Source organism: Castanea sativa, chromosome 4 (genome assembly GCF_040712315.1).
Source record: "Castanea sativa cultivar Marrone di Chiusa Pesio chromosome 4, ASM4071231v1".
Lineage (NCBI taxonomy): Eukaryota > Viridiplantae > Streptophyta > Magnoliopsida > Fagales > Fagaceae > Castanea > Castanea sativa.
The window spans coordinates 8,548,895-8,570,566 of NC_134016.1; the positions used below are offsets into that span (position 1 = coordinate 8,548,895).

The window sequence follows — 21,672 nt, forward strand, 5'->3', positions numbered from 1 at the left end:
AATGTGTAACTCTTTAGAGTTATCCTAGCTATTAGTTGATTCCATCTCAAATACTACTATATTTTAATATAATTATAAAATCAACTAAAATAAAATTAAAATACTCTATTGAGGTAAATTAATAAATTATAACAACAAAAAAATCATCATAGGCAGAAAGTTAGAGAATATAAAAAATAATAATAATAATAAATAAATAAATAAATACCCATCACGCCTGAGGTAGAAGAGAATCAGCTGTCGATCTTTTTCACACCCCCAGTCCCCACAATTTTCAACCGAACGTCTGAGCAGAGGCAGAAGAGATGTGCGGGTCGGATGGAGGAGGGTATTAAGCAGCAGCTTTAAGCCACGAATCTCATTCTGCAGCTGAATGGTTTGAGTCGTGACTTTGTAAGAGAGGTAGGACATGATTTTTTTTTTTTTATAAACTGGTTGAATTTGAGAGAAAAATGAGAGGAACAATTTTATTTAAGCAAATGCTTTCTTAAAAAAATTACAAATTGAGAAACTTGTTGATATTTTCAGGACTAGTTATATGTATTTAGAAGGCAAGTTCTATTCAAATAAAAATATGTATTGCTGTAAGTGTTTATGCATAAGAGAAATTTCAGTTTTTTGTATCAAGAACCTGATAAAAGTCCTGTATTTTGTTTAGGTGCAGCAGCTATCTAAATTTGCTTACTGCAATTGCCAAAGTCCTTCACCATGGGAAGAAAAAGCAAATCCCATTCCGACCCAACAACCAGCATGCCCAAGAAGAAGGCCAAAGCAGAAAAAGAAGATGAAAAAGTTGGCGGCGCTGACATTATCTCACAGCTTCACCCAAATATTGTGACAGACATTCTGTTACGACTGCCCTTTAATACCCTGTTCAGCTGTAGGTGCGTTTGCAAGACTTGGCTAGAACTTCTCGTTGACCCTAGTTTCGCTCAATTGTATCACGCAAGAGCAGGCCCCTGCATCATCCTCCAACCCACAAACAAAAACCGTCAACAGCATCTCTACGCAGTTCATTTTGACAATAGAAATTGTGTGCCTAACTCTATAGTAAAGTTTGCCACTGAAACCCATTTAGGTATGGGATGTAATGTGAAACTTAGTCTGTTGGATTCATGCAATGGGTTGATTTTGCTAGGCAAGATGTATCGGTCTCAAGTGAAATTGGATCAATTATATGTGTGTAATCCTATAACGAGTGAGTTCGTCATAGTTAGGCCTGGTATCAATCTAACATCTTCTCCCATGTGTCCTTGCCTTGGCTTTTGTCCCAAAACTCAAGTATACAAGGTAGTTCTCTTGTCCAAAAAACAGTATGAAGCTGAAGTTAGCAACAACATGGTGACTCTTGTGTACACACTTGGAGAGAAGGGTAATGGTCTTTGGAAGAGTGTTAATGTTGGAGATGGTTTGCTCCATCAGCCAAGAAATACTACTTTTCTCAATGGAATTATTCGTTGGGTTGTGAGATCCCCTAGTGTACCTCAATTTATAAATTCCTTTGATGTGGAGGATGAGTGTTTTCGACCAGTTCCACCACCTCCTGAGTTTGTGTCACCTGATCAAACTACATGGCCAAAGTGGGAGATCAATCTTGGGGTGTTGGAAGGTTGTCTTGCGATTGGTGAATGTGCTAAAGATGTTTCCTGGCGCTTTCACGTATGGGTAATGAAGGAGTATGGTGTTCAAGCATCTTGGACTAAGACATACACTATGGACTTCTCGGTGGAAAAACTACTGGCTTTCTTTCCCATTTCACAAATCCTAGGGTTCTGTTGCAATGGTGACACTTTATTCACACATCATGGCAGGAATTTGGTCTCTTTCAATCCTTTGAACCCAAGTTTCAAGATTCATAGGATTGAAAAACTATATAACTTTCTGATGCATCCTTATATTCCCAACCTGTCTTCACTTCGGGATATAGCAAGAGGAGAAACCCTGTTCAATGCCACATTGAGGTAATAAGTACTCTCTATTTGGTGTGTTCAATTGGGATTATAAATCAATCTAACTAATTGTAACCCCTAATTTTGCTATGCTTGTCTTGTATTGTTAAGAAAATATTTGTGACAACTTGAAAATTTCAAATTTTCCTATACAAAAATTGCATATTTGCAAAAATGCAAGTTTTTTTATTTTTCTTTTTGGCTAACTAAAATGCAAGTATGTTTTTTTATCTTTTATTCCCAAAAAAAAAATGCGAGTATGTTTGGTCTGCTACTGTGTGTGGTGAATATAAAGTGCACTAATAGGTTATAGGCACAATTTCAACTAATCCATTTTCAATCTGTAGAGATTCAGACTTATTTCTTTTATTGCTCTAGATATATTTTTTAACTGAAATGAAGAACTTGAGAATGATATGTTTTGTTTGATGGGAACAAAACCCCATGTGTAGATTATGCCCAAACAAGTAGGAGTATGATAAATTCACTTTTATTGCAGTTCTCAGTAAATTTTATCATATATATATTTTGTACCATTCTCTAACTTTCACTGTTGATATGCATTTAAAATACAAAAACTGAAAATGTAATCGTTTGGTCAAACCCTAAACTAGACAACAATGCATTTAAGATTTTGATGTGCTGCCATATTCAGCTTCCACCTTAAAGTGCTTATATGATTTTTGTTCTCAATCAATGATTTGTACTCAAATAGGCTTTCCTTGGTTTGGCAGAATTTGATTGTATCAGTAAGCTATGGTATTTTTTCTTCCTTGGATGTGTTTGCTTTCATAGCATTACTAAGATCATAACTTTCTATCAGAAAAAAGGGAGAGGAAAAAAAAAATGCAAGTTTTTTTTTTCATGCATATTAATGATGAGTCTAAATTTAGTTTTGTAAGAACACAATTCTCAAAGTAGAAAAAGACTCCCATGTACTATAACTACTTAACCAGCCACTTTTTTGATAGGTTCTAGGTAGATAATGGGGGAGGGGAACTGAACTACTTAACTAGACACTCATTAGAACATTATTCAACTGATGAAATTCATCTATGCAATTGTTGTGGTGCCTGCTGATTTTGAAACTCTTGTGCTGAAAATATGGACACTGTCAACCATGGTGGCCTAGAAAGTTTTATTATCCTGATACTCTACCAAATAGATATTTGAAGAAAGAATCTTCTCCCCCACCCCCCCCCCCCCAAACGAAAATTCTTAGATTCTGATGCAAACATAATGAAATTCTCTCTCTAAACTTAGCAGAGAACTGTGAGGGTTTACATTTGAAGGATGAAGATAGAACTACATAGTATAGCACAAAGATCAGTAGTTCTTTTTGTTCCTCTTTATACATGTTTATGAGAATAGCTCAAAAACAGCATTCTGCTGGCTTTAAAATTTGTCTCACCAACCGTTCTAGGCTCCAAGGGGCATTAGTAGGTTATGATGCACAAGCTTTGGTCTGTAAGAATATAAAGCCACTACATTCTATTTTCTTGTCAAACCTTTAATCTTTTCAACTTAAGATAGGGTGGCGACAGGTTGGGCTGGTTGGAGCATATCAACACCACATTGACAAGTCTGTTTAGCAAATTTGTTAAAGAATAACGCAACCTTCTAACACATTGACTGAGTTTGTGTTTCCCTCCTCTGCTCCCCTCTCTACCACTGCCATTCAACCAGCCACCTCCTCCATTCCCTGGATTCTTTCCATCACCGTTCCCATCATCTTCTTCTCTGAACACCCCACCTCCATCTGACATGCCTTTACAACCACTGTTATGGCCTAGACCAACCACTACGATATCACCCACACCTCTTCCTAACAGTTTGCCTCCCCCTAACACAGCTCCTAAACCTTTTCCTCAGGGCAGAGAGCGCAGTAATGGTTCATTTCGCATAGATTCCAAAACCTTTTCTTTCTCGTTTGATGGCGGGCGGGCTGAGTCTTATGCTATTCACGAAAGGCGTCGGAATATTAAAAGTTCTGTTTGGTTGGGTCATAAGGGATTGGGATTGGAATGGATTCTCTCATGTTTTGCCCAAATTCGTGATTGGGTTCCAAGAAAGGATTATCTATGCAAACAATATAGAGAAAATAATAAGTTTTTCAAATTTCGGGGAAGATCGAATAAGGCTGGTATCTTTGTGGAGATAGCTGTGTATTATGGTGGAGCTCGTCATGGTTGGGTTATGGTACCTGCGAGCTCAAACCGGTCTGGATGGTGCTTGTTTACAAAAGAATTGGATAGATTCCAATCAGGTTCAAACTTTGTTTGGGTGGAAGGGGGGAAATCTGATGAAGATGTTGGTGGCGGTCCAACGGACGGTGGTGGACAAAATGGGAAGAAATCTTTCAAAATCAGGAACCAGCGGAAGTTAAGGAATTTTGAAATTTCTAGAGCTTTTACAGGACATACCGTGCTGATGGGTGATACTGTTGTTACAGTCTCTTCTATAAATGGCAGACCCATGCGTGAGTTTACGTTTGAGTTGACTTCTGCAAATTTGGCGCTAAGGGTGTCTAAATCAGATGGAGGCGAACCAATGGTAACTTGGTTGAACCCAAATACTCCTCACAAGTCCATTAATAGTGGGCCTGTTATGTTATTTGGGCATGAGTTTACTTCGTAATCAAAGTGTGAGGGTGGTGGGCAAGAGCTCTAAGCCACCGATGGAGCCAACAGTATTATTGGAGTTGCGTGAGGCTTCGACGGTAGGTATATCGCCGATATCTAGCCCCTATCAAGCTTCAAAGCTTCTCGCCTCCAACCCGACAAGAGTGTTAAGAGCTCCAGAGACTGGAATAGTCTCAGTGTCAAGTAGTAGCTCTGCCGCGGTTGCTCTCGACTCCGGTAAGGCTGTTTCTTCTATGGGCAGAGTCTCCGATGCCGAGGTAACTCATGGACTAGGCAACCGAGACTCTAGGTTCACCAGTGAAATAGTGGTTAGCTCGACGACGACGGCGATTGAGGCTTCGAATTTGAAAGTTGTGTCGCCGATCCTTGGTCAGTATCCATGGGTGGCTCAAAATCGATTTTCTCCTCTCTCAGACCTGGGTAATGGGGTAGAAGATGTGTTTGTCGCAGGGGAAGATCATGAAGAAGTACAGAGGAGTAATCACCATGATGACACGACGCTACAAAGGTCAGTAGATTTTGTTGGGGGATTTTAGACAGATTTTGGGCTTCATCTCCTATTGTGGGAGACTAGTGAAGTGTCTGACCATAGCTGTGGTAGCGGAGAGAGATATTTGTGTGTTGGAGTGTGACCTATCTCGGTGGGAACCCAATGAACTCAGAAAGTTGGTGTTGGTTCAGGACTCTGCAGAAGGAACTCAGGCGACAGAGTCAGGGCTTCCTTCAAACTGGGTGTCCCAGTTGATGAAAAATTTCTGTAACATGGTGGGTTTCCCTATCGTGAAACACGAAGCTCAATGTTTGGCTCTGTTTCGCCTTTTGGAGCAAGAGTGTCTCAAGGTGATTGATGATGGGGTGCCCAAGCGACTTGCAAATTCAGGGTCACGAGGTCTCAGGGAGCTTAAGGGGCTTATCTCTAATGTTAATTACGACTGCTGTGGGGGTTGTTGGTAGTTGTAAATGACTCTACGACTACTTACTTGGAACGTAAGGGGGGTTAACAATCCCCGGAAGAGAGAGGTTTGTAAGAATCTTCTAAAAGAATGGAAGTGTGATATTGTATGTTTTCAAGAAACGAAAGTATCTTCTACTAATGTTGCTTTTTTTCGGAGTTTATGGGGTAGTCCTTTCATTGATTGGGTTGTTTTGGACGTTGTGTAGACTTCAGGAGGGGTCTTGTTGATTTGGGATAAGAGGGTTTTTTGAAAAATTGGTTGTAATTGCCGGACAGTTTTCTGTTAGTGTCTTATTGAGAGGAGTGGTGGATGACTTTGTTTGGGCTTGTACAGGTGTGTATGGCCCCATTGACAACGGCCTCCTTTGTGGGAGGAGTTGTCACAGGTGCGTGCCAGATGGCCCATGGCATGGTGTTTAGTAGGCGATTTCAATATCATTAGGTACCCAAGTGAAAGGCTTGGCTGTGAATCGTTTAACCCTGCTATGTTTGCATTCTCGGACTTTATAGAGAGTAATTCTTTAGTTGATTACCTTTAGAGGGGGCTTCCTTCACTTGGTTTAGAGATTCTAGTCGTCCCTCTATGTCAAGAATTGATAGGGCTTTGGTTTCTCTAGATTGAGAGGAACATTTTGAGAATGTTTCCCAAAGGGTGCTTCCTCGTGTTATTTCAGACCACTACCCACTTTTGTTGGAAGCTAGTGCTATTTGACGTGGTCGTAGTGCCTTTAAATTTGAAAATATATGGTTGAAAGTTGAGGATTTTGTTGATAAAGTTCAGCAATGGTGGAATGGGTACAGTTTTGTGGGTTTACCAGGTTTTATTTTGGCTAAAAAATTGAAGGCTTTGAAAGCAGATTTAAAAAGTGGAACAAGGAGGAGTTTGGTGACTTGGCTTTTAGAAAGAAAAATTTGCTAACTGAACTGATGGGTTTAGATGCGAGAGAGGAGTTGCTGGGTTTCTTGAATGAGGAACAGATTCGTCGTATTCAACTCAAAGAAGACATAGAACAATTGGCTTCTCTTGAGGAAATTTTCTAGAGACAAAAATCTCGGGCTTTGTACGTGGAGTGAGATAATAATACTCATTTCTTTCATAAATTAGCAAACTCTCATAGAAATGCTAATCTTATTAAGAGGATCAAGGTGGATGGTGTTCTTTATGAGGATGAGTCGGATGTGCACTCTCAGTTAGTTCTCTTCTAATAGGGGCTATACGAGGAAATTGAATTGGGGCGCCTTACTATGGATGGATTAAATTTTGCATGCATTGAAGAGGAGGAGAGGCTGTCCTTAGAGAAAGAATTCACAAAGGATGAAGTCATCTAGGTCTTAAGCGAGATGGAGGGTGATAAAGCCCCTGGTCCTGATGGTTTCACCATGGCTTTCTTTCACAATTGTTGGAGTGTTGTCGAAAAGGATGTCATGGGTTTTTTTGATTATTTTCATTGGCACTCTGTGTTTAAACAATCTATGAATACTTCCTTTCTCACTTTAATTTCTAAGAAGAGTAATGCTGTTAACATTAAGGACTTCTGCCCTATCAATTTGGTGGGCAGTGTGTACAAGTTGTTGTCTAAGGTGTTGGCTAACAGGTTGAGGGCGGTTTTGGATAAACTCATCTCTGAGACTTAAAATTCGTTTGTTGGTGGTAGGCAGATTCTGGATTCAACGCTCACTGCAAATGAGTGTCTGGATAGTAGGTTGAAGAGCCAGTTATCAAGTGCGGTTTGCAAGCTTGATATTGAAAAAACATATGACCATGTAAACTGGGAGGCCTTGTTTTATCTGTTGGACCGGATGGGTTTTGGGTTGAAATGGAGGGGGTGGATTAAGGCTTGTGTTACATCTGTATGTTTTTCAGTCCTGGTAAATGGATCCCCTAAAAGTTTTTTTGGAAGCTCTCATGGGTTGAGACAAGGAGACCCTTTATCCCCGATTTTGTTTCTCTTGATAATGGAGGTTTTAAGTAGAATTTTGAAGAAGACAGAGGAGAATAACCTTATTCAGGGTTTTCATCTGGGAGCAGTGAATTCTATTGGTGTGCAGATTTCCCATTTGTTGTTTGCAGAGGACACTATCTTATTTTGTGATACCTCTAGGGAACAGTTGTTGTCCATAAGGTTGGTGTTGTCTTGATTTCAGGCTTTTACAGGTTTGAAGGTCAATGTTGGAAAAAGTGAGATTGTCCCTGTTGAGGAGGTGAATAATTGAGTTGCATTGGCTAGTATTCTTCAATGTAGAGTGGGGAGTTTGCCTATGAAATATTTGGAGATGCTGTTGGGGACTTCTTTTAAGACAGCTTTGATTTGGAATCCTATTTTGGAGAAGATGGAGAAGAAACTATCAGGGTGGAAGCGTCTCTATTTACTAAAAAGTACTCTCTCAAGTCTTCCTACGTACTTTTTATCTCTCTTCACTATTCCTAAAGCTGTGGCTACTAGAATGGAAAGTATTCAGAGGAATTTTCTTTGGGGGTCTTCTGAGGGGAGTTTCAAATATCCTTTGGTGGCTTGGGAAAATGTGTGTTTACCTATTTAATCAAGTGATTTGGGGATAAGAAGTGTGGCCTCATTTAATCAAGCTTTATTAGGGAAATGGTTGTGGCGTTATGGGCATGAAGTTACCCATCTTTGGCATAGAGTTATCTCCACAAAATATGGTGAAGGTCAAGGGGGTGGTGTACGAAAGTGTGCAAGACTCATGGATGTGGCCTTTGGAGAAGCATTCATGAAGGGTGGGAGAGTTTTTCTAAACATCTGTCTTTTGTAGTGGGTGAAGGCACTCGTATCCGCTTTTGGCATGATAGATGGATTGAGGATAATACCCTAAAAGATCTCTATCCTAAGCTCTACGTGTGTTCAACTGCCAAGGATGCTTGCATCTCTGAGATTTTGTAGCTTCTGAAAGGAGGTACTATTAGAGTGTGGGATTTAAGGGTTTTTAGAGCTTTTGAAGATTGGGAGCTAGCTGCATCTTATTCTCTACTTCAGTTTATCCAACCTCGTATTCCTCAGGGTGATAGGAGGGGATACTCTTTGTTGGTGGCTCAAAGGTAATGGTAAGTTTGACACCCGATCTTATTACCAAGCAATTCAGGGTACTCCGAATTTTTTGTTTCCTTGGAAGAGTGTTTGGAAACCAAAGATTCCTAAGCGAGTGGCTTTCTTCTTATGGACAACTGCTCACGATCGGATTCTCACGTTGGATAATCTCATGCTTAGGGGTCGCCCTTTGGGAAATCGGTGTTGTATGTGTTGTTGTGATGGGGAGTCGGTAGACCATCTTCTTCTTCATTGTCCTGTTACACATACCTTATGGACTTTTATGCTTCAAGCTTTTGGTATTCATTGGAATATGCCAGGATTGGTGGCAAAATTGTTATCTTGTTGGCATCAGTGGCTTGGAAAGCATAACTCAAATATTTGGAATTTGATTCTAGGGTGATTAATGTGAATTGTTTGGTTGGAACGAAATCGTCGCTCCTTTGAGAACATGGAGAAGACGTTGGATGAGTTTAAGGTTTTATGTCAATGTAGTCTTTTTGAGTGGTCTCGTTGTTGGGGTTTTACTGATTCTTTGTCTCTTGTTTTCCCTTAGATCAACTTTCTGATTTCCCTTTCTTTTGTTTTGCTGTTTGTTTCTTCTGTTTCTTATTGTTCATCATCATGAACATCTTGTACTATTCATGTTTTACTCGTTAATATTAGCTCTCTGATTACCAATAAAAAAAAAATCATTTTCATTTTGTTTTCTTACCCTCATGATCTAAAACTTAAATTATTTTGATTTTAAGGATTTGTAACTCTTCTTCTTCTTTTTCCTTGGAACCCTATAACCAATTTTAAACCACATCAACCCTTAAAATTCCCATATATAAAACTCTTAAAATTCTGGTCAGACTTTCTTTTTCCTTAAACTTGGGTTTTCTTACTTTGCTGTAAGCTCACCCTTTTTGTTAATCTTTTAAAACCCTGAATCCAATATATTTTTGTAAACATTTCCAGCCATTAAGGGGTTAGGACTTAGGAGGGCTTGAGCTTTCTCAGAGCTACAGCTTTTTGGAGAAAGCTACAGCTTTTTGGAGAAAGCTTCAGCTGCTTTAAGAAGCAACCCAAGGCTGATTAACAAAATCTGCCTAAAAAGTCAAGCTGCGTTACAAATCAGCAAACAGCTGAAATGCCCATGGGTTACAAAACAACCTGCAGATAACTTCTGTTTTTTTTATTTTAAAAAAAAAAAAAAAAAAACCCATAGCACCTATGGAGAAGCCTCAGGAAACGAGGCCAAATTCCTCACCCATGCTCCTCCAAAACCCCAAAAATAGCTTCCTTTCAAAGAAGTCCTACAGTTGTTTCCTTTGAAATTTGTCTGCAAGTTTTTGGCCTCAAAGTTGATCTTTTTTCACCCTAACTTTAAATTTTAAACCATACAAACTCTCTTCTACCATTCACAGAATAAAATCATAAATTTGTGTCAAGTCTAAACCACTTAATTTATTAATCTCTGATTTTAAGGCTTTCCACCAACATCATCTTTTCTGGCATTCAATACACCAGATTTCATACAATAGACTTTTTTCAACTAAAAAATCCTGGCTTTTGTAGCTAACCTTCGACTACAAACCACTAAAGTATAGGAGTTTTTATAAAATGCTTATTTTATTAAACAAAATCCTCCCAACCAATGCTTGGAGAAGGATCTCTTTTGGACAAGATTAAGATAAATCTGCTTTTAGCAGCATGCAGCCATTCTATATAATCTTGACCATTTATTTTCAGGAATATCAGCTATTCTTGCAGATTTAGCATTCAAAAAGTCCCTAAATCCTTACATAAAAGGAAGCTGTCTACAATGGTCCCCATGGCAGCCAAGTGTAGTGGAGACTAATACATGCTATTTTCTTGTGTCATTTCTTAGCTTCAATGGTTTTCCCCTTGTGCAAACATCACTCATTTATGGGTGTCTACATATAATCTGTTTTCAAGAAGCACTTCATGGACCCTTTTGACCACTAAATAAGGAGCTTTGATAATCAATAGTTCCAATTCAATGAATTTTATTACATGTAAAAAAATCAATAATTACATTTTAAAAGTCCCATCCTATATTGTGCCAGCTGTTCTTCTTTGTCAACGCTACTAAAGACCTACATTAGTAGAAGTAAGCGGCTGAGTTAGCCTAGCCTACCCTACTAATGTATTGTATAGTAGAGTATAGTATAGTAGGCGAGCGAGTTAGCGAAGACGCTTAGGCTAATAGATAAGAGAGCGTCGGTGCGTAGCCTTCATTCTACTACGCTACGCAAAGGTTACGAAGTCACTTAGCTCGACGTTAGGAGAGTCAAGGGGGAACGCCATACCTACATAGAAGAACCGCTGTTCGCTGACTTTCTAAGGTCTAACCTTTCGCTCCCCTACTGAAAAGGGGCAAAGCTCCGGCCCCGTTTTGGTGCACTATTGGAGAGCTCACTGGGCCCGCCGCTTTCTCAATCGAAAATGATTTATCCTCCTAAGATAGTAGGAGCTTCATGTTTGTGGTCAAACAATCCAGAGTTTTGCATATTTTGTAACGAGTCCAATGTGTACTATAGGGGTATAGGTGTATAGGTGATTCATATAATCTTCTAGTAATTTTTGTAAAGAATCAAGAGGCATGTAGTTAGTTAGTTAGTTACAAGATTAGCTAGTTAGTTGTAAGATTGCATATGGTGGAGCCAAGTTAGTTGCAAGTTGTTAGTTGGTTATTTTTTCCAACAATCCTTGCAAGTAACTTGAGCCAATATCCTCACTTTTGTCTCTTAGATTCTCTCCTGTCTTTTCACTTCCTCTTCGAAGGTGCCTACCTCAAATTAAGTCAATCCAGTAGGTTCATTACATGATATTTTCTACTCTTTTTGTCACTTCTTTAGAAAATTCAAAAGGAAAATGAGCAAGACGCCATCGGCAAAACATCAGATAGCAAGGCCCAATTTTCTTGACTATTGGTGAAATTTAAACCTTACTTATGTCTAGTGCTCAATATTAAAATTGTAAATAAGTATTCCATTCTCAAAACAAAAAGTTGTGGTGATATGGTTGACCTTGTTTAGGGCCCTTCCACCAGTCGAATGTCAAGCTTCATTTGATTGAAACAGAGCCTCATTGTAGTTGCACAATATATGATACAAAAATATGCGCCCTTCAGTATTTCTTCAATGAACTCCCATATAATGGAGTCATACCAGCATGCCTTGGAGACACAATCTTCTTGTTATTTTCCATGCTAACTCTTGATGATAAAGAATTGTATCAGCTATTTTTGTGGCTCTTACAATGATGCTTGAGCTTCAGCATCTGATTTCTCTGCCTTTCAAGGGTGACTCTACTTTGGGCCTTTGGCGGTCAAATTTATAGGTATAAAAAATACCATATTGCTTCTTTTTGTCATGTCTTCGTCTGATACATGGGAAACTTCAGGCATGAAATGACCCAAATTTATGAACAAATTTGATTGGATGCATTAATTAACTTATCATTTTATTCTTTAGTTCAGTATAGTGTTTTATGTTTTTTTATCTAGACATATTTGCATGGACTGTAAATCCTGAAATGAGCTTACCATATGCTTGAAGCATGAAATTATTTGTACTGTATATATGTATTCCCATTTTGTATTATTTGATGCCAACCTTGAACTATTTTGGTGGAAGGGATACATGTTAGAGGCCTAGCTGAGCTTGAAGCCATTTTTTGTAGACAGGATTTGGGTTGGTATAAATGTATACAGGCATAATGAAGATTTTGAATATGTTAACAACGTAATAATATTGGTTTAATAGAATTCACTGAAGGCAACAAACTTTTTATCATATTAATATTGAAAAAAGATAAAAAACCAGGTTACACTAGATGTCTATACCTGGGGCAACAAGAGCATAAAATAAAACAAAAGACAGAATATACAAAGCTAATAGTATCTCAAAGAATCCAAGGAATCTAGGATCCCCTCAATAGAAAATGCCATAGATGATGAAGTCCATTCATAAAGAGTCCTCAGCAGATGATACTACCTCAACTTCCCCACACTCGACTCTATTCCCTCAAAGCAACGAGCATTAAGCTCTCCCCAAAGACACCACATGAGACACAAGGGAGCTGCTTGCCAAATCCCACCAACCCTACCTTCCTGTCCACCCTCTCCAACATGCAAGCAAATCATACACTGACTTAGGCCTTGCCCAGGAGACACCAACGATACCAAACAACATAGACTACTTCTTACACATCTAACACCACTTCATAACAACAATGCCCCTTCATCTTAAATTATCAATTGTTAAGACCCTCCCTAGAGCCACACCATGAAAAGAGAGCCACTCTCAGTGGAACCTGAACTTTCCAAATGCTTCTCCATGGAAACACTGCACTCCCCCCCTCCCCCTCTTTCAAAACCTTATAGAAGCTCCTCTCTTGAAAGCTTGTAGAGGGCAAGGGCGTTCACACCAAGTCACCTACCTCCCCAAGTCTAACCTTAGTGTCATAAAGATCCTCTAACAACTGGATCACAGATTCCACTTCCCAGTCTTGTATTGCTCGATTTAACACAGGATTCCAAGAACACTTACCTTGAAGAATCTCCATATAACCTACCACTGTGCCCTTATTGTTTCTCCCAGGTAAAAATAATTGGGGAAGTCCCTCCTTAAAGTAGTCTCCACTCTTACCCCCCCCTCCTCCCCCCCCCCTGGCACAGCATCCATAATGCCTGAAACGCACTTTAGTACCATAGAAAATCCACATTAAATTATCTCAACCAAGCCTAATATGCTTTCACAACCCCACCCCATTTGGCCCCCACACCTCATCTGTACACCAGTACCCTCCATTGACGCCATATTTGGATTTTATAAACTATCTCCGTAATGATGTAACTTCAATTTCATAGCACCATAGCCACTTACCTAAGAGAGCCTGATTAAATATCATCATCTTCTTTATCCCCAAACCCCCAAGGCACATAGGTGCACGACAAGAATTCCAATTGTGGAACAACCTATTTATGAAGATGAAATCTTCCTTGTTAGAGTCTTCCTTTAAGTTGCATCAACTCTGTTGCCAATTTTTAACATTTGTAGCAAACAATTTTATCTTTTTAATCCTCTGGACGATTTTCATCACCTTGGTTTTTGATTTAAGTGCTTTCTGCAGTAATAACAGTGAGATAAAAAGTTGCTTTATTTTGACAGCATCTGTAATCACGGTTGTAGTTGAAAATGTGTGATTAATGAATTTTAATTATTTACGTCTTGAATCTTGTACTATGCATAACAACACTACACCAATGGTGATGGAAAACATGACAATTAGGTTGTAAAGGTAAGTTATTCATTTTCGTCTTTGTGTTTATGGTTTAATCTTCTTGACAAAGGTTTCAAGGCATGAGTTCTGGATCCTAAGTTATGGAATGTAAATACTGTTTTCAATTTGTCTGGGTTTAGTTTACTTGGTTTATATAAAAATGTAGACTTGGCTTCTCAAGATAGAAGGGCCTCCTTTTTTTTAATTTGATTTCCTATGAAAGTTTCCTGAAAAAATCCATAAATAATTGGTTGCGCTGCCATGTTTTTACTTTTATTTTTCCTATTTGTTTTTCTTTATTCTTAAAGTTTTTGCCTACATTGTAGGTAGAATCTACAAGTATTATCAACTTCTGATTGCCACATCAATTTGCAAGATCTTCATAAATATTTTGCATCACTTTTGGAGTAACACATTTTGTTACAGTATATGGATGGATACTCTCCAACTTCCTGTGCCAATGCCATTGCAAGACATATGTATGACCACTGTGTTGGCATGAACTCAATGCTAAATTATGCTAATTTGGATTGAATATTACATCTATATAGTTTCTTTTACTGTAACCATTTTCAGTAACTCTCGACTTTCTTATGCAAATGAAAATAGCATGCAAATCCATATTATTTATGAGATGTATTTTGAGCAAGTCATATAGGTGAGATTTGAGTTCACGGGTTATTCCGTTTATTTACCTTCATCACATGTAGCCCAGTTCAATCATTGGCATTGTTCATATCATGTCTAATTCAACCTGCAAATTCAAAGCACCTTTCCTTTGGATGTAGTTATTGTAGAGTAAACTGTGTTACCGGATTTGCCGGCTAAGAAAGAAAATATATGCACTGAATCACCATTTCGGTATCTAGTTTTAGATACTTTCTATATAAGGACGCTTGGGTGAAAGATGTTATGTTGCTTCGACCCCCATGCATATAATGAGAAACAAAAGTCACAGTTGGTTAATATATATGCATCATGTGAAGACTGGGTGACGTATATGCTTGGTTGGAGAAAAATGCTTATATGGGTATTAAAGAAACTTTCAAGAATGTGGTCTTAGAGAAAATACTCACTAAAAATTAAATGCATGTTAAGTATACTATTCGTGTGATGGTATGCACAAAAGGGTGAGACCAAATTAGGAAGTGAAATTTAAGTACAATGGCCAAGTCACGCTTTGAAACCTACCTGTGAAATTTCAATACGGCTTAGTTTATTTGTATCAAGAATGCATGTTGACTTAGTCTGGTAATTTAGCATTATAGTGTGATCAAATGGGAGATGAAAGTATAAAGGATGATTACGTCCCTCGGATCCCTTGCTGGTTACACGGCTTTTCTCATGTGAGGAAGAAGACCAAATTTATGTACAATGGCCACGTATGCTGGGTTTTTAACTAAAACTTTCATTCATTCTTTTCTCTCTCTTTCTCTCTCTCTCTTTTTCTTTTTCTTTTTCTTTTTCTTTGGATAGATATGCTATAATTTTAATGTATGACATCCACTCCATAATAATTGTTCTTTATCATTAGATATATTGATGACGAAAGATTTTATTAATTAAGCTAACTGAAATCTACTTCTTAATTGCACCATTCTTCTCTGTTTCTAGTTCTTCCTGACATGAATATCCTTGTGGAATTCTGTAATCTCTTTTTCCACCAATTTCAATTCCAAATTTTATTTATTTCACTCATTCTGCTCCACCTTACAAGAAGTGTTTTTAACTAAAGTACTAAACAAAAATATAGGAGTCCCTCCTCTTCCAGGATTATACTAATTTTTTAAGTTTTTTTTTATTATAATCATTTTCTATGAATTAGTTGGGGGCAATAATTAATTAGACTCCTCCCAAGCAACTATTTCTTTAAAAAAATTTCTAAATTAATGGAAAAAAAAAATCAATTCTTAAATAAATATTAAAAATAACAAACTAACTAACTAAAAAGATTGGTAAAACCGCAAAAGTAGCAGATAATAGTCAATACTCAAAATAAAAGGTAAAATATTATTATGGTTCTAAAACTTTACTAAAAGTTTGTTTTTCTTCTTTAAACTTTAAAAAGTTCTTCTTTCATCTTTAAATTTTGTAAAGAGATTTTTTTTAATAGTTTAAAGACAAAAATAAGGATAAAAAATAAACTTTTAATAAAGTTTAAGAAAAAAACATTTTAAATAGTTTAGGGACAAAAAAAAAAATTTTCAATCATTTTAGTACAAAAAATGAAATTTTTAAAGTTTAAGGATAAAAGACAAAATTTTGGTAAATGTTATTGATCAAAATATTAGTTCACACCTTTATGGTTTGAGAATTGATTAGTCAAAATTGTACCACACACAGGAGTAGACCAAACAAACTTGCATTTTTGGAAATTATGCAGTTTATTTTTGTTCAAGAAAATTAGAGCCAAATTATCTTTCGACTTGTCACAAATATTTTCTTAATAGGACAAGACAAGCATAGAGAAATTCAAGTGCGTAGTTAGTTAAACTGCTTTATAATCACAATTGAACATACCAAATAGAATGTGCTTATTACCTCGATGTCGCATTGAACAATGGTTCTCCTTTTGCTATATCCGTAAGAGAAGAAAAGTTGGGAATATAGTGAAAACCTTGGAAGGAAAATAATTTTTCAATCCTATAAAACTTTAATCTTGGGTCCGCTGGACTGAAAGAAACCAAATTTTTGTTTTTGATAACAAGATGTCACCATTGTGGCATAACCCTAGGATTTGTGAAATGGGCTCAAAACACACCTCGGTTTCCTTGCTGCAAATTCAATATTGTATGCCTTAGTCCAAGATGCTTGGAAACCATAATCCTTCATTACCCATTTATGAAAGCACCATCTATCGTTGCTAGGATCTTCACCAATGGCAAGACAATCCCCAAAACACCCCAAGATTGATCCCCACTTCAGCCACATAGACTGCTCCATCTCTAAGGGTGGTGGAACCATTCGAAAACGCTCATCCTCCACATCAAAGGAACATATAAACTGAGTTACATGAGGGGATATTACAACCCCATTAAGAAAAACATTTGTAGTTGTCACCGTGCTCATCATCACCAACATTAACCCTCTTCCAAATGAAAAGCAAAGTAATGTTAAGAAGAAAGAGTAAAACGAAAACAGAGAAGGATTGAAGAAAGAATTTGATGAAGAGAATATCTGTTCTTCTTTTTTACTTGATTCAGATACAAGCCCCAATGTATATAACTATAACCACCTCTGTAGAGTGTGGAACAAACCTAACCAACTCTAATTCAATGCTACCAGACCTTGACACATGTACATAAACAGTAACAAACTCCACCTTACTCAACTACGCTATGCTACCTGTAGTTTTACCTATTTCATCTAAACTACAGGTCGTTTACCAGTAGCTGTGTTTTCAACCTTATCAGTATCAGCATATGCCTTCACACCAAACACCATTGTCGTTCACCCTCAGTGTGTACACAAGAGTCAGCATATGTTTACTTCAACTCCATACTCTTTGGACAAGAGAACCACCTTGTAAACTTGAGTCTTAGGACAAAATCCGAGGTGAGGACACACAAGAGAGGATGTAAGGTTGTTGTCAGGCCTAACCATTACGAACTCACCAGTTATTAGATTACACACAAACAATCAATCCAATTTCACAAAGTCCCCATACACCTCACCTAGCAATATCAACCCATTGCATGAGTCCACCGTGCTATGTTTCACATAACATCCGATGTCTAAATGGGTGGCAAAGTTTACTCTAGCACTGGAGTTACACACATGATTTTTATTGTCAAGATGGACTAGGTAGAGGAGGTGGTCTTTGATTTTAGGTTGAAGGATGATCAAGTTGGGGTTCGCTCTTGTGCTGTACAATTGAGTGAAAGTGGGGTCCTTGAGAAGATGGAACCATTTCTTGCAAACAAACCTACAGCTAAATACGGTTTTGAAGGGCAGTCGTGACAAAATTTCAGTCACAATATTGTAGGGAAGATGTGAGATATAGTCAGTACCATTGCTTGGTCCTGCCAATGTTCATCTTCTTCTACTGCTTTGGCTTTGTTCTCCACGGTGGTTGTTGGGTTGGAATTGATAAGGATTAAGATACGATCCAAATAGCCTATAACTAAATAATATAGGTATTACAAGACTTTGCAAATTGATTTTGAATTTTCATCTTTTAAAATATTACAGTGCAATTATGACTTAATAACTAAATAATATAGGTATAACAAGACATTTCAAGTTGTTTTTTAATTTTTTTTTTCTCTTTTAAAATAGTACAATGCCATTTTGACTTTCCTTAAGTTACCGGGTTTGACTTTATCCCTTTTAGAATAGCACAAGGAAATTTTAGAAAAAAAAAAATAGTGTTTTGAAAGCATTACCAATAATATTTTTCTGTAAAATTAAAAAGTAAATAAAATTATACCTTGGTCATAACTAAACTAAATTGTTTATGAATGATTTGAGCTATATTTTGGGGGGAAAAATTTATATTCTTGTGTTTACCAAACAACTCAAATTTATGCTTGACTATTAAACAAGTCACACTCAAATATAATAATGTGTCCGTGAATAAGTTTATAAACATGAGACTAATTTAAGTTTATATATAATATTATATGTTTATATGTATGCTTTTCTAAAAAAATATTTATATGGACTTGAGATTGAATTTTGTAAATTTGTAAATGAGTTTATACAATATCAAATTATTATTTGTAGTTTATTGATAATATAAACAATCAATTTGTAATAAAATTATATAATTTTTATCAACAAAAGGTTGATGAATCTAATTTTTATAAATTCATTAATGAAAATCATTCTTTCTCATTAACTCAAATAATATAATTTCAACTATAATTTAGTTATTGATTATTAACATAGATTTGTAAAGGGGTTAAAAAATTTAGTCATGGTTTGATCATATAGAGGAAAAAAAAAGTTATTCAAGTAACTTGTAAACAAACGCCAGCTTGTTCAACAAAGAAATAAACCCAAGCTTGAATATGTAATTTATTTGGGGATGAGTTCAAGCTCGATTCATATTCAAAATAAAATTAAACCAACAATCCTAAACTTTCAATACTTAGTGAACGAAATTGGTAATAATGTTTTTTCTAAAACATTTTTTATGGGAGTTTATATATATACACACACACACACACACACACATTATGTCAACTGTTTGTTAGTTGTTTTATAGGAGGCTAAACCTTAACTAACCATATACTAAACCATGGCTACTAGACTCATAATACAAGTAAAATACTTTACTTGCACAACAAGTAAAATAGTCTTACGTGTAAACACCACAAGCTTTAACAATATTTTCTTGCATAAAAAAATCAATTCAAATTTATTGAAATTCAACATATTATCATATCCAATATTCAAGTGTTGAGAAGTCGTTTAGGTGCTTCCATGCTAGACGACCTTCTTATGCTGGTACAGCCTTCCTGGACTTGGACAATTTTTGGTTCACCATCACTCTATATATTGTCTTGAAAGTCCTATTTATAATATTTTATCAAACAAAACATTTATAAGAAAAAAAAAATCTATGCCAACTAGATTAGTCTTATTCATCTTAACTGAATCTATGTTTAGGTTTTCAATCACCTCTCTTGTTATACATTAATTTTGCAAAACAATGTCTAGGGAGTCCAACAAGATACAAGTTGCTTGGATGCAAAAGTAATCAATTTCTGCATAGGGAAGTATATGTTGGAAATTTCATAATGAATCTGCTAAAGTAATTTAGTTTTGTATAATGAATATTCCATGAAATATTCTGCATAAAGAAGTTACCAAAAGAACAATAATATTCAAAATTATGGGTCTTTATTCTTCTTTGTCAATTCCTAACGAAATTTGTATAGGTCTCTAAAATTGAACAATAATACCATGATTATAATAAAATGTGTAAAAATAACAAAAATCAATGGCAACAACTAAACAAGTGGTAATAATAATGTTATTAAAAATGTTTGAATTTACATTGAGATAGAACATGGAAAAAAAAGTTACAATGCTTTGTTTTTTTTATGTATAATGTACAGAAAACTGGGGTTCATTCGAACATCCAACCACAATAACTTAATAATTAATTAATAGAAAAAAATAAATAAATAAACATGTAATATTAGCAATCTTCAAAGATTTTTTTTTTTTTGTTTTGAAAATGGATCATTCATGCATAAAATCATAATAACATAACATCCTGTATCAAGGCCTTCATAACCGGTGGAGGAGAATCCTCCATCCGATACACATCATTATCTAAGGAATTTCTAGCATGTTGAGCCAAAGCATGTGCAACCTTATTCCCACCCCTCCTAGTAAAACTAATTCTAGCCCACTCTAAACAATGAACCAAGTGACGAATATCATCCACCACATAGCCTAGCAATGAACAATTAATCCATGAAGATGAAATGGCTTGCATAAAATTTACATTATCTCCTTCTATAATCAGCTTGGTGAACGCAGCATCCACAGCAAATTCAATTGATCATCTACATGACAACAACTCTGCTTCCTCACTAGAGCTCACCTTTGGTCCACTTGCTGTCATTGCCATCATAACTTGACCTTGCTCATTCCGAATAATTGCTCTCACTCCGGTTCTGTCCAGCTAAGAAAAAATAGCTGCATCCAAATTCAATTTATAAGCTGTTGATGGTGGAGGTTGCCAAGTTGCACTGCCATGCTGCTCCATCTATGCTACTGTCAGTTGTGCTTGGACTACCTTGTATTCTGTCAAAAATTCTTCAACTCACTTGTTCAGGTTCCTCGGGTCCATCAGAGTTCCACCAAACATTACCTGGTTCCACTGGTTCCATGTAATCCAAGCTTGAATCCAGAACAGCTCCAATTCCTCTCTCGCCAACCTGTCAATTAAACATTCCAATTTTCGACTGCTTCCTGCCCATATATCTTGCACCACTACACACTCCCAAATTGCATGGATTGTAGTTTCCACTTCCCTTAAGCATATTGGACATTTATCATTAGGTATTACTCTTCTCCGCACCGAATTGGCTCTTATTGGCAAAATGTCAGTACAAGCCCTCCAACCAAATGCTTTAACTTTGTTAGGAATTTTGAGACTCCACAAAGCTTGCCATACCTTCTTACCCTTGAATTACTATCTGAATTCCACAAAGCATTACTATCTGATGACTCAGCCTGATCCTCCCCTTGAATCTTCCTTGCAACCTTATAAGCTAACTTAACAGAAAAATATCCATTTTTATTGTAGCTCCAAATAATAGAATCATCAACATTTCTTCTACTAAGCTGAATTCTACATATTGCTTCAACATCATCTGAATGGAAGATTAAATGAATCAGCTCAGACCTCCACACATGAATCTCCGGGTTGATCAACTCTGACACAGCCATCTCATCCAATAAATCATGATTAGGATGTAACACTTTATTTGTTGGATAATTAGGGATCCACCTATCTCCAATCACCCTAATCGAGCTCCCATTGCCGATCCTCCAACAATATCCAGCTTGAAGAATAGGTAAGGCAGCCACCAAACTCCTCCAAACATAAGAACAATCTGGGGATTTCTTAGCATCAAGGAAAGATGAGCGGGGGAAATACCGCGCTTTGAAACACTTAAATAATAAGGACTCATTACGTTGAATAATCCTTCACCCTTGTTTAGCCAACATAGTGAAATTCAATGTTCTTAGATCCCGAAATTCCATACCACCCTCCATCTTAGAAGTTGATAACTTATCCTAACTCTTCCAATGACTTTTTCTTT

The 21,672-nt window shown here is 36.8% G+C and overlaps 1 protein-coding gene and 2 pseudogenes across 2 annotated transcripts; 1 reads left to right on the forward strand and 2 right to left on the reverse strand.

Annotated features, from left to right (window-relative positions):
* Nucleotides 1–226: 226 nt before the first annotated feature.
* On the forward strand, nt 227–14,538 carry LOC142633096 (F-box/kelch-repeat protein At3g23880-like). Of its 2 annotated transcripts, none has more exons than XM_075807372.1 (3): nt 227–402; nt 659–1,961; nt 14,212–14,538. In XM_075807372.1, the coding sequence occupies exons 2-3, from the start codon at nt 709–711 to the stop codon at nt 14,213–14,215; spliced, it is 1,257 nt and encodes a 418-aa protein (XP_075663487.1). In that variant the 5' UTR covers nt 227–402; nt 659–708; the 3' UTR covers nt 14,216–14,538. The 2 variants fall into 2 exon arrangements, with proteins under 2 accessions (XP_075663487.1, XP_075663486.1); XM_075807371.1 differs by having other exon boundaries at nt 14,312–14,538.
* A 1,884-nt stretch (nt 14,539–16,422) lies between these two features.
* Nucleotides 16,423–16,966, reverse strand: LOC142632400 (uncharacterized; annotated as a pseudogene).
* A 334-nt stretch (nt 16,967–17,300) lies between these two features.
* On the reverse strand, nt 17,301–17,917 carry LOC142632401 (F-box protein DOR-like; annotated as a pseudogene).
* Between the last annotated feature and the right edge of the window lie 3,755 nt (nt 17,918–21,672).